The sequence below is a fragment of the Xyrauchen texanus genome, chromosome 7 (genome assembly GCF_025860055.1).
Source record: "Xyrauchen texanus isolate HMW12.3.18 chromosome 7, RBS_HiC_50CHRs, whole genome shotgun sequence".
In the NCBI taxonomy this organism is placed as follows: domain Eukaryota; kingdom Metazoa; phylum Chordata; class Actinopteri; order Cypriniformes; family Catostomidae; genus Xyrauchen; species Xyrauchen texanus.
The window spans coordinates 39,451,373-39,465,553 of NC_068282.1; the positions used below are offsets into that span (position 1 = coordinate 39,451,373).

The following is a 14,181-nucleotide window of genomic DNA, read 5'->3' on the forward strand; positions in this document are numbered from 1 at the left end:
GATTAGCTAATTGTTACTTAACACAACTATAAAATGCTATTACATACTGATTAGTTAACACATCTTCCTTAGTAGTTAATAGTAGTGACTTAAATGTTAATGAAGAATGACCTATTAGTTCTGCAATAATTCCTTATTAGTTATGCATTAAGTAAGATACAGTATTCTAAAGTGTTACCGATCTACTACATCATCGTGCTACAGTCAGCAGCGAGGACACTCTCGAGGAAACGCTGGCTGCTTCACTCCACCGAGTTGAGTGAATGAGTCTTTAGTTTGTTGCGTCTGCATTTGTTTTATACAAAAAAAAATACAGTTAAGAGGCCCTTTCTCCATTACTCTGAAACTGTGTTTTTGTTTGTGTTTTGTGCGTCTCTGTGTAAGGTCCCCGGTTACATCGAAACGGACTGTTTAGATCTCACACAGAATAGAATATAATGCCAGAATCTAATGACAAATTGGTAATTAATCACGTTAAAAAAATAATCAATGTGCCAAATATCAACAGCCCGAGTTTAGACGCTTTGGATCTACAGTTTTGTTCAATGTGAAAACTGCATTTGCAATTGAAGCTCAATTTATACTGCTGTGCAGCTGTTTAACTGCACTGAACTGCAATTATTTTGCATTGTACTACAGTTATACCAGTGTGGAATGCAGGTGTATTTCACTGAACTGTAGTAGTACTATGCTCACCTTCAAATGTACTGTAGTGCACTATATCAGTACTGCAGTTAAAAGGCATTGTAAGTGCAGTACAGTTTGTCTTTGTACAATATAATTGTGCTACACAAAATTTAATTTTTTACTACATAAGAGTGCAGTAATACTGCAATCAGCAGTTCATTTTTGTAAGGGCAGAGGCAGCAGTTGCAAGGAGTACAAGGAGAAGTTACAGTTACAAGGTTCTGCAGCAATCATGGAAGGAACCTCTATGGACCCCATGACAAGAACCGCTGGGGTGGCCATGATAGCAATGTTTAGGGCAGGCATAATATAAAACTCTAAGGCAGCAGATACACGGAGCTGTGCGATGACTGGGAGAAACCTCTATGGCAGTGACAGGAAACTCTGGAGCGATTGTGAAAACTTTGAGACCACCATTATAGGAAACTCTGAGACTGCAGAGACATGAAGCTGTGCAACAACTGCGGCAAGAACCTCAGAGGCAGCATTGACAGAGAGTCTGTGATGATCATGGCAGAAAACATTGATAGGAACCTCTCTGGCAGCAGAGACATGGAGCTGTGCAACAACTGTGGCAAGAACCTCTGAGGCAGGGATAGGGAGCTCTGGGGCGATCATGGCAGAAACCTTTGAGGCGGCTATTATAGGAACATCTGAGGTGGCAGAGATATGAAGCTGTGCAACAACTGTGGCAGGAACCTCTGAGGTAGCAGTGACAGGGAGATCAGGAACCATGTGTGGACTGGGCAGTCCAATTGAACAAATGTTTAAAAAAACAAACAAAAAAAAACATTTACACATGCCTAGGCAAGCAGTATCACCAGACGCAAATATTGCTGCCTCAAGCCAAGGCGCCAGATGCTACCAGGGCTTGCCAGCCTCGCATGACTCTAAAGCTGGAGGGATGGAGAGGCCACCAGTCACAAAGCTGACTGAATAAAGGCCTCTTATGTTAGCCCACCAGTCGCAAAGCTTACTGAAGAGGTGATAACACTCCCGGGGTAGCCATGGCAGGGAGCTCTTTACTCCACTTTTTACGCAGTGACGCAGAAATCAGGTTTATTATTTAAATTCGTTATTCTTACACTATAGTTTTGACTTTGCAATGTCACAATAAACAAACATATAGAGAATAGCATAGAGAAGGCTGCCTGCTTAAAGTACTTAAATACTCAATATCTAAGTTTACATCCAAGGATTTTTTGCAAAAAAAGTTTAATTTAAAATTTTATGTCACTACTTCAACTGGTTTGGGTTTGTCAAGAAAATTGGCATTTATGCAAAAATGTAGACATGACAGAATTTTCCCCAATCATTAGCCTGTGTTAATCATGACAACAAGTTATGCATCCTTGAAAACCAATTTATTGTATGTGATTATGGATTAATCTTAATGGCATATAGATCCGATGCTGCTTTCCGCCCCTGTGTAGTTCCTGGATGTGGTAGAGTGCTCTCCGCTTCAGACGGCCACAGGTGCTGTCCCATGTGTCTGGGCTGCGATCACACCGAAGCAGCATTTGTGGATGGTTCATGTTCTCACTGTGAGAACATGACCATGGCAACGTTGCGGTCACAGATCTCCTTCAACCGAAGTAACGCCTCTCCAACTGCCCCGCTGCGAAGCCCCGCCGGTTACGTCAAAAATAATTGTCCCGTTAGTGCCCCTAGCACAAAGCTTGGATGCATGGCTTTCACTTCCCAACACGTCACGCTGGCTGGCCAGGACCATCCCACTCGGTTACACAATTCAGTTTGCCAGGCCCCCCCTTTCGGGGGCATCCGCTTTACCGCAGTACACGGCGAACATGCCAAATCCCTGCGTGCGGAAATCGCAACCCTCTTACTCAAAGACGCGATAGAGCCTGTCCCTCCAGCCAAGATGAAGAAGGGTTTCTACAGCCCTTACTTCATCGTGCCCAAGAAAGGCGGTGGCTTACGACCGATCTTGGACTTGCACAAACTCCCGTTCAAAATGCTCACGCAAAAACACATCTTAACTTGCGTCCGGCATCTAGATTGGTTCTCAGAGGTAGACCTGAAGGACACGTACTTCCACGTCTCAATATTGCCTCGACATCGACCTAATCCAGCAGTGACTCACATCCCCGGCAACCTCAATGTGGTGGCGGACGCGCTATCATGACAACGCTTGCCCAGTGGAGAGTGGAGGTTTCAACCCCAGTCGGTCCAGCTGATTTGGAAACGGTTCGGCAAGGCTCAGATAGACCTGTTCACCTCCCAAGAGACCTCCTACTGCCCGCTCTTGTATGCCCGAACAGAGGCTCCCCTCGGGGCAGACGCACTGGCACACAGCTGGCCCATGGGGCTGTGCAAGTACGCATTTCCCCCAGTGAGCCTTCTTGCACAGGTGCTGCGCAAGGTCAGGGAGGACGAGGAACAAGTCACTTTAGTGGCTCCCTATTGGCCCACCCGGGCTTGGTTCTCGGACCTTGTACTCCTCGCGACAGCCCCTCCCTGGCAAATTCCCCTGAGGAAAGACACTCTGGCATCCGCACCCAGACCTCTGGAACCTCCACGTCTGGCCCCTGGATGGGACATGGAAGATTTAGCTGATCAACCACCCGCCGTCATAGACATGATCAACCAAGCCAGAGCCCCTTCTACCAGGCAACTTTACACCCTAAAGTGGTGCTTGTTCGCGAATTGGTGACTGCTTTGGTGGATAGCGGAAAGGGAACGCTGTCTCCAAACAGAGGCTCTCCCACTGGGTGGTGGACACCATTTCATTGGCCTATTGCACCCAGGCCGTGCCCCCCCTTGCGGGTCCAAGCACACTCAACAAGGAGTGTTGCATCCTCATGGGCACTGGCCAGAGGCACCTCCATGGCAGACATATGCAGAGCAGCGGGTTGGGCAACACCTAATACCTTTGCAAGATTTTACAATCTCAGGTCCGAGCCAGTAGAATTCGGTAACACGCTGACGGACTGACCGGGTGGATCGCTTGCACCTAGCGCCCTTTCCCTCGGTTGAAGTAAAACCGTACGCTTTTTCTCCCAAGTGATTCCACTCACTCGGCTCCCTGGATGACTTCTCCCTAGCCCTCTGGGTCCGCAATTCAGCGGAGGAATTTGCAGACCCAATTCACTGTGGTTACTCAAATCTACCCTGTATTGGAATATATGCTCCACAGGTCAGGGCTCCTACGTGGACTTCCCCCTGTGTGTATTTTCACGCAGTACGGTGCCCTCCCTTGGGCAGTTCCCACTGCCTCCTGGTCGCCGTGTCTGTAGCAACTCATCGCTCTGAAGAGGCGGGATCTACCACTGCGCCACTTCCCACATGTGACCTAAAAGCCCATGTGGTGTATGTCACCATTCTTACCTCCCCCTCTCTGGGCAGGTGTGGTCTCTGCAGGGTCTTTTCCCCCTGAAAGAATAGGAAACTGGGTCCCCGATGCATGTAAGGGCCCCAGACGTTGAATCTATGCGAGAAACATAGAGAGAAAAGAGGCCCGGCTAGGCTCGGCCCGTTCCCAGGTTGGCAAGCGTCGCCTTGTTCCCCTGTCTAGAGTAATTTATGGGGCATTGGGGAAGGGTTGTGCAGTCTGATACAGCTGATCATTTTGGCACGTCAAGTACTTGCCCACTCCTGTTTCAGCAGTACACGTACACGGCTCAGCGCATGACGTGATTTAAATTGGACCCCTAGTGTCGCTTCTTTGACACAATGTCGAAGTGAGCGACAGACGGGGAATGTCTAGGTTATGGATGTAACCTCCGTTCCCTGATGGAACGGAATGGAATCGCTGAGCCGAGCCACTGTTGTGGCCGGACCATTTCCGGCTCCTCAGAAAAATCCTGAATGAAACAGACGTATTTCCCTGCCTTTATACCAGTATGTCCTGGGGTGGAACATGCAAATTCTGTCTGCCAACTTATCATTGCCATTTTTTCATAGATCAGAGGTATATTTGGCACTCAAGAGAGACCCCTAGTGTCACTTCTTCGACACAACGTCTCGTTCCATCCATCAGGGAATGGAGGTTACATCCGTAACCTAGACGTTAGTGAGGCACTTGTACAATGAAGTGAATGGGGCTTTTCTATAAATGTTGAAATACTCACTGTTTCAAATGTATAGCCACAAAGTGTAAACAGTATGCGTGTTAACCAAATTGTTTTAATAAAATTGCTTAAAATGTTTTATTTGTTTGTGTGAAGTTATAATGTTACAACCTGGTTGCCATGATAACATTATGCCATAAACCATTTAATCCCATAAAAAAGATTTAAGCAACTTTACAACTCAAGTAATATAGTAGGTTTAACTGAAGAATTTATGTAAATGCTTTTATACATGTATAAGCTTCACTTTTTTGTCTTTAAACGCCCCCCAAAATTGGCCCCATTCACTTACATAGTAAAAAAGGATTTTTGCTGCTTGTTCAATTTACTTAATTAAAAGGAACTAAAGCAACTCTATAACATTTTGTCACAACTTGATTTTATTCCATTCCGTCCATTTAAATGTGTAAAATGGAAGTTTACTTCATCCATTTGAGTTGAGACTATGTGAATAATTTTTGTGGTGTTAATGTAGCATTGATGAAAAAGCAGGGGATTTCCTAGCATGATTTTGGCAAGATAAATATAAAGGGGGATATTTGTTTAATGTTTTGTTATGTTGAGATTTAGAAGAGTTTCTGTTGTCAAGCTAACAATGAGGACAGATAGATGTAGCACAGGAAATGGATTGCTGTCTGACTAAAAAAATTACACTTCTCTCCTCTCCATAAGCAGAAAGATTTCCAGTGTTGGGGAGACTCCAGGACCAGGTTGGGAAACACTGGCTCAGGCAAACAGAACAATGATTTAATAGCTGCAGAGCCACCGTGTTACATTTTTCAGTGAAATCAACATACGAATGTCTTGATTATAATGGTCACAGCATAATAAGATGGGATATAAAAAATAATTTTAACATCTAAAAAAAAAAAATCATCAGCTTTAAATGTACTGCCATAAATTGATATGCACTTATTCATGCTATTAAACTTATTAACTAATTAGTATTTGTTTTACTTATTCATACTTTATTTTAATAAATAATTATGTTCTGATTCATTATATTAATTACTTCTAAAATAATGAATACAAAGTTAATGCATTTTTATTTAAAATAAAAAATTCGATAAAACCTGACCAACGCCCATTGGGAAAAGAAAGAAAACACACAATGTCTGGATTTAAAAACATCCTTTTAATAAGTCCGTGCCAAACATCCACACACTCACACAAACATACACTCTCACATACGCACAATCAAACGCACTAGTGAAAAATAATGCTCCTACAAAAAAAAAAAATAATAAAAACGCTACCATTTGTTTCCCACAATATCTTTAAATAGAATTACTTCAAGTACTTGTACGCAGGTACAAAAAAACTCTGTTCTAGCTGCCTCCAGTGGGCCATGACTCACGTGGGAGACTCGGACACATGTGGTTATAGAATGCCTGCTGTCCATCTCCGAGTGCCTCTGGGGTCAGGGATACTGAAGAATACTCCAACAGTTTTCATATGGGTTCAGATATGAGTTTCATACAGTATGCCTTTGAGTGGAGGCCTTGTTGTGTTTTATATAAGAAAATAATAACATTACAAAAACGGGAGAAAAACAACAAAACAAAAAATGATTTCCCTATACCCTGTTCTGGAGGGCAGGCACTACTAAGATTAAGGAGACCACAGTGTTTTGTAGAGGATATGTATATACTGTACAAACAATAAACGTATATTATTAATCACTTGAAGACTAAAATTAATTGCTACAATCGTTCTAAGGCATAAACAATATCCAATGTCTGAAACAATATGTACACATCATTCCAAACAAGACTCAATATATTGACATTAATAGACAGTATGTACACATGGGTGCCTCCTGCTTGCTTGCATGTATGTGTGTACAGTGATGCAGTTAGTTCACTTTCAGAGGGTTGAATACTCTGATGCCACATGGCACAGAACAGTGTAAACAGTATTTTTTTTTTCTTGGCTTTGTTTCATATTTGGAGAGAAAAACAAAAAAACAAATGAACATTCCATTAGATTAAAGCAGTTTTGCTGTTTCTTCCTTTTCATAGAAAATGAAGAGTGGACCTTTCTTTTATTTAGTCATAAATAATCATTAAAAAATTAAATACATTCACTATAATATTAACGATAAAGTACAAATAAAAACAAAAACAAAAGATATTTACAAGTAGTGGAAAGGGATTTCTCTCCTTAGTACAGCTCTGATGGTTGAAATTTCAGTGCGAATTCTCTTTTCTAGAAGGAATTGGTATTGCACAAAGACACCCTCTGTCTTGTGTCTTTTTGGGCGTTGGATGTGGGATTGGTCGGTCCAGAAGGGCCCTGGGTTGCTTCTGGTTTTGAGCCCTGGTCACAGGGTTGAAATGACAGTCTGCAGTGATCCAAAACCAAGGAGCTCTGAGCAGCTCAGTTAGTCTGCTTGAGAAGCTCAGTCCACCTCTTCTCAAAGAATTTCCTCATGTTGTGCCCGGCCCGGCCGATGTCTGAATTGTCCTCATTGAACTTCTCACAGTTGTCGAACACCAGGTTGACATCAATGATGAACGTTTCCAAATTCTGATACCTGAAGTAAAGTGCAAACATTTTAAGTGAGTGTTTGCAACTGGCTGAATTCTGCCATGGAGTACAAAAGGAGATGTTAGGCATAATGTTAGCCCCAGTCACCATTTACTTAAATTGAGATATATATATATATATATTATTAGGGCTGTCAATCGATTCACATTTTTAATCAAATTAATTACATGGTGTCCCGATTAATTAATCACGATTAAATATACATATACACATATATACACATTTTGCACATTTATTAAAAAAGAAAAACTGAAATATCACATGGTCCTAAGTATTCAGACCCTTTGCTGTGACACTCATATATTTAACTCAGGTGCTGTCCATTTCTTCTGATCATCCTTGAGATGGTTCTACACCTTCAATTGAGTCCAGCTGTGTTTGATTATACTGATTGGACTTGATTAGGAAAGCCACACACCTGTCTATATAAGACCTTACAGCTCACAGTGCATGTCAGAGCAAATGAGAATCATGAGGTCAAAGGAACTGCCTGAAGAGCTCAGAGACAGAATTGTGGCAAGGCACAGATCTGGCCAAGGTTACAAAAAAATTTCTGCTGCCCTTAAGGTTCATAAGAGCACAGTGGCCTCCATAATCCTTAAATGGAAGACGTTTGGGACGACCAGAACCCTTCCTAGATCTGGCCGTCTGGCCAAACTGAGCTATCGGGGGAGAAGAGCCCAAAGATCACTGTGGCTGAGCTCCAGAGATGCAGTCGGGAGATGGGAGAAAGTTGTAGTAAGTCAACCATCACTGCAGCCATCCACCAGTCGGGGCTTTATGGCAGAGTGGCCCGACGGAAGCCTCTCCTCGGTGCAAGACACATGAAAGCCTGCATGGAGTTTGCTAAAAAACACCTGAAGGACTCCAAGATGGTGATAAATAAGATTCTCTGGTCTGATGAGACCAAGATAGAACTTTTTGGCCTTAATTCTAAGCGGTATGTGTGGAGAAAACCAGGCACTGCTCATCACCTGTCTAATACAGTCTCAACAGTGAAGCATGGTGGTGGCAGCATCATGCTGTGGGGGTGTTTTTCAGCTGCAGGGACAGGACGACTGGTTGCAATCGAGGGAAAGATGAATGCGGCCAAGTACAGGGATATCCTGGACGAAAACCTTCTCCAGAGTGCTCTGGACCTCAGACTGGGCTGAAGGTTCACCTTCCAACAAGACAATGACCCTAAGCACACCACTAAAATAACGAAGGAGTGGCTTCACAACAACTCCGTGACTGTTCTTGAATGGCCCAGCCAGAGCCCTGACTTAAACCCAATTGAGCATCTCTGGAGAGACCTGAAAATGGCTGTCCACCAATGTTTACATCCAACCTGACAGAACTGGAGAGGATCTGCAAGGAGGAATGGCAGAGGATACCCAAATCCAGATGTGAAAAACTTGTTGCATCTTTCCCAAAAAGACTCATGGCTGTATTAGATCAAAAGGGTGCTTCTACTAAATACTGAACAAAGGGTCTGAATACTTAGGACCATGTGATATTTCAGTTTTTCTTTTTTAATAAATGTGCAAAAATGTCAACAATTCTGTGTTTTTCTGTCAATATGGGGTGCTGTGTGTACAATAATGAGGAAAAAAAATGAACTTAAATGATTTTAGCAAATGGTGCAATATAACAAAGAGTGAAAAATTTAAGGGGGTCTGAATACTTTCCGTACCCACTGTATATATATACACATATACATACATTTATATATATATATACATACATATTTGTCAGCTTGTTTTCATTTCAAATATAATTCTGATACCAGTGCAGACAGACAGCACACTAGAGGGTAAGTCAGTCACTAAATATGGAGCAAGTGATTATCTTATACCTCTCAATGCAGCTATGTGCATTCAATCCAAACTTCCTATCAAAAGTTCAGTTTCAGGCTGCAGATGATGTTTGGATCACTCAACATGTTTGGCAGACATGGGGCAATGGTAATCAGTACATTGATTCAGAATTTATAATGTATCATTTTATTAAATAAAATGGTTGGATGATACTGGTCATTACTTTGAATCAGAATTATTTATGCTAATTTCTGGTGTAATGTCTGTAACGTTGCAAAAACATGAATAACCACCACCCACAATGAACAATAATACAAAATATGATGAAAAAAATCTGACTTTCTATAGCTTTGTATTATTTTACATTTCACAACTTTTTTAGGAAAATGACTTGCTCTTTTTTTTTTTGCATGCTTTTTAGATGCTACTAGATACAAATCAAAAAGGGAAATGGAAAAGGCACACAAAAGTCACGCTTGGGTCTCAGGAGGTTAAAGTTGCAGAAAAAGATACTTACTGACTGCTGACGAGTTTCTCACGAATGGTGGAGAAGTCCATTGGTTTTTTAATGACTTTGCGGTATCCAGGGACAGATTTGAGGTTGACAGGTGTAAGGAAAGGCCAGGCGTCCTGATGACGTTCTAGTTCAGCCAAGAGAATTCTTAGGAGACACAATAGAGACAGATTAAAACAAATATTACAGTCACAAATATTTACACAAGCAAACAGACAGCAGATGTTACCTGCAGAGGCCCAGGTCCCGGTTATTGTCTCTGGCTGTTTTGGCTCTCTTTACGCAGGCGGGGCTGTCTGGTTTGGCTGCAGGGGATGTAGAGGTGTTCTTCTTGGTCTGGGTGGGGGTGGGGGTGGTGGCTGCTTTCTTTGGAGTGCTGTTGCTGCTGGTTGCTTCCTCGTCTTCACACATCTCAGGTTGCTTCTTGCTTTTCTTGGCCGCTTCTGTTGCTTTCTTTCCTCCACTAGCTGGAGGTACACGATTCTGCATCTTCTTAGGTTTAGGTGACTGACCACTTGCCTGAAATTATATACAGTACCAGTTCAGATTGCATATTCACATTGCTACACATTTATGGCACATTAACATACACTCAGTGAGCACTTTATTAGGAACACCTGTACACCTATATATTCATGCAATTGTCTAATCAGCCAATCATGTGGCAGCAGTGCAATGCATAAAATCATGCAGATATGGGCCAGGAGCTTCAATTAATTTTCACATCAACCATCAGAATGAGAAAAAATATGATCTCTGATTTTGACCGTGACATGATTGTTGGTGACAGACAGGCTGGTTTGAGTATTTCTGTAACTGCTGATCTCCTGGGATTTTCACACATCAGTCTCTAGTGTTTACTCAAAATGGTGACAAAAACAAAAAACATCCAATGAGCGGCAGTTCTGAGTATAGAAATGTCTTGTTGATGAGAGAGGTCAATGGAGAATGGCCATACTGGTTCGAGCTGACAAAGGCTACGGTAACTCAGAAAACTACTCTGTAAAATTGTAGTGAGCAGAATAGCATCTCAGAATACACATGTCGAACCTTGAGGTGGATGGGCTACAACAGCAGAAGACCACGTCTGTCACTTTAATAGAACCATAGTGTTCCTAATAAAGTGCTCAGTGAGAACTACTACATTACTTGGTGGAGAATTTGTAAATTCAGATTATTATCATACATGTTTATTAAACATGAGGCCACTCGAGTATGTGTGTTACAGTTGGTAATGGCTTCTCATGGCTTATTGCTTCATTTTTTAACAATAATGAATGAAAAACATTTTGTTCATTTGTAAATGGGTTCATATGCCTTTTTTTTTTTTTACCCTGACTATGGGTGGCACTAGGCATGGACTTCTGCAGCTTAAGCCCTGAATGTTTTTTGTTAAGCCCTGAAATGTTTTATAACCTTGCCTTTCCACTAAGTTTTCATGTTTAACAATTTGTATCAATAATAAATGCAATTCTGCTCTATACCTCAGTCATTATTTTACATGCCAGTCTTTTGATTATTGGTATAAAGCCTGGCACATATGGTAGCTTAGCTCTGAAAACAACATGAAAGCTAATAAATTATTAAATATTCTAACAATAAAACACTAATGTTGCATAACCCTTAACAAATGAGTAATTGTGCCCCTGGTGATGGGAGCTGCATGTGATTACCTTAGAAATGCATGCAGGACAGTACCAGTCTCCTTCGGGGATGTTGGTGATTTTGGGTTTGTGGCAATATGTGTGACACCCCTTATCACAACCATCACACAACAAAAGCAGGTCTTCATTATCACCCTTTCGGCACATCTGACAGTACTGAAAACACACATACACAATTGGATAACAATTGCATAATCATGCATTCTGGATATAAGTGACACTGGGAGAACTGATTTGTGTATGACACTGGTGACTGGTTACAAAACCAAAATGAGACATCAATGGTAAAATCCAAATAATTAAATGCAACCAACCATATAATCGGGCATAGTTTGGATAGAAAAATAAATAGGCTTATCAAAAGGGAAACGCTTCTCATATCTTTTTTCTAATCAAAATTAAGTAGATGCCAACATGAAGGGTTTGCTTGACATGCTCTCATAAACGAAAACCATAAACAAAACAATGCTAAGATAAAAAAAGCCAGACTACATTAAATACATGTTCACAATGTGTTATTTAGAGAATTATGGGCTGCCAAGAGCATGAAACCATTTAAATTCAAGAGACACTCAAACTACAAAGACAAACCTAAAACAATATTTGCTGCAGTGTTTGTTCCATGTGTTAGCAACCATAGTGTATGACATCACTCACAACTTTCATTATGGACCTCTCCCAGGCAATGGATTTCTGCAGCTGCTGGAGACACATGGCCAACTGAGAGGAGCTGCGAACCTCACTCAGAGCCTTCCGCCACACCTTCATGCCTGGAGCAATCTCTTCTTCTCCCCTACAACACACACATACACAAACACACAGATCAATGGCAAAAATTATTTCAAAGCTGTTTGGATGACTGGAAACAATGTCTATAGCAGACTGAGGTGAGTATCTGAGATCTGATAGCGCACACACACATGCACCCATGTGAACATCAGTCATACGCATACAGCTTATATTGTGTGGTAAACTTTTGCGGCATGATGTCACAGCCATACATGTGGATGGAAAGCTGCTGTGGTGTACCATGCACTAAATACTAGAAAACAGATCAAGATTTGATTTCCCTCATTTGGGAGAAAACAAAACACTTCAGTTTTTGAAGGAAAATAAATTCTGTGCACTGCTGATTACAACCATGCCAAAAACAGGAAGGGTGCAGGCAAGGGAGCGAGAGGGAAACCAAAATAAAAGCACAAGGACCAAAACCCGAAACTGGAGCCAGGGTGAGAACGGATGGACGAAAAGAGTAGCCCCAGCCAGCAGAAAGAGGGGTAAGGGGGAGTATGAGGACAAGCAGAGACGAAGGCTGGGAGTCTGGATGACCTACCCTTCCCCTCCAGTGCTAGTGGATGGAGCAGGTGCTGGGACAGTGACTGTACCGACATTATCCAGTTTGATCTGGATGGTGGTCCCTAAGGGGCTCCGCAGGTACCTTCTCTCGATGTGACGCTCCAGCTCAGCCAATCGCGTCACTGCGATGTCCAGCGGGTTGCTGGGGCGACGGATTAGGCCCTTCTCCGAGCTTCGCTCCTCCTGTGACTCCGCCCCTGGGCGAGGCCTGGGGAGGAGCTTATGCTCATAATAGACCAGGTCTTCTCTTTCAGACTGTGGCTCCGGATACATCCAGCCCTGAAGAAAGGGATTGTGGAAAATGTTAAATAGGAGAAATTCAAATTATTTGGTCTATTTCTGGAAAATTAATCAAAGCTGCATACACATACACTCACCTTGACCTGCAGGCTGGCAGTGGTGACTTTGCGCTCCAGTTCCTCCACCTGTTGCAGTAGAGCGATGTCAGTCTCCATGGCCTGCTCGTCCACACACCACTCCTGCAGCGTATCCATGGAAACCTGTCCCTCGTCGAGCTCTGACACCTCCATAACTGCCACTGCAAACAAAAAAGGAGAGATCAGCATCAGTAAAGCACAGCACAGCAGAATTCTGCTCATTTTAACAATAATCCTGTATGCTTGCCTGAATGTTACATAGTTTCCAAGGGCTTTTAAAAATATTTTTAAAGGCTCTCAATATTTTATTTATTTTATATAATTAATCATGATTAATCTTTAATTTTATTGTAGTTAAATTTGCTTTTTTCCCCTTTTAGATCATACTGCATTAAACTTAAATGCATTCAGTTCCTCTTAAGAAAAGACTAGAGAATAAAATAATATGAAACAAACAAATGTTTGTGTGGCTTTCTCAGTAACATTAGTGCCATTTATTGTTTTTTTTCTCACTCTTATCTATTTCGTATGTTTTGTTAATTGTTGTTTAATACATAAAAGTCCCATCAAGGTTTGATTTCACTGATTTGATTGATTGAAATTAGGGATGCACCGATATGGCATTTCTGGGCCGATACCGATAATTCACAGCTCATTGTGGCCCATATAGATACCGATAACCATTATTTAAAAAAGTTTTAATTTTTAATCCTTTAACCTGGAACTGCTAGCTAATTCATTAAAAGCTTCTCATTTGAAAAATTTGTGTCATTAAAAAGATTGGAATTAGGACTTGCTGGTATTTAAGGTTTCGCTGATGTAACATGAACCAGAAATGTACCTATAAAACAAATGTATGCTGATTTGAATGAGAAATAAATTACAATGCACTTGCTTAAATTGTATAGTGCCCATTTATAGGAGTGTTTGCGGTAACCCTGATGACTTGCAAACAGAGAGAGAATAATGAAATTCAAACAGCTGTAATAATGCATAAAACCAAAATGAGGCAATAAACAGCATGCAACAAACATTAAAACAACAAAACACACAATACAAAACCTAAACTCTGTATGCATGGTGTCATATTTTTGATAGCAGCCAGACTGCCAGTGTTCAGTGGTGGTTGTGTGTGTTTCTCAG

At 41.7% G+C, this 14,181-nt stretch overlaps 1 protein-coding gene across 9 annotated transcripts in view; it reads right to left on the reverse strand.

Annotated features, from left to right (window-relative positions):
- Window positions 1-5,912: 5,912 nt before the first annotated feature.
- Window positions 5,913-14,181, reverse strand: part of LOC127646161 (bromodomain adjacent to zinc finger domain protein 2B-like) — a 118,580-nt gene continuing 110,311 nt past the window's right edge. For all 9 annotated transcript variants that reach the window (XM_052129635.1, XM_052129634.1, XM_052129633.1 and 6 more), the window contains 7 exons: window positions 13,039-13,199; window positions 12,639-12,940; window positions 11,963-12,098; window positions 11,315-11,461; window positions 9,871-10,160; window positions 9,645-9,788; window positions 5,913-7,314 (listed from right to left, as the gene is read on the reverse strand). In XM_052129635.1, the coding sequence (XP_051985595.1) occupies window positions 7,158-7,314; window positions 9,645-9,788; window positions 9,871-10,160; window positions 11,315-11,461; window positions 11,963-12,098; window positions 12,639-12,940; window positions 13,039-13,199 (1,337 nt within the window). In that variant the 3' untranslated portion in view covers window positions 5,913-7,157. The remainder of the gene's footprint in view (window positions 7,315-9,644; window positions 9,789-9,870; window positions 10,161-11,314; window positions 11,462-11,962; window positions 12,099-12,638; window positions 12,941-13,038; window positions 13,200-14,181) is intronic.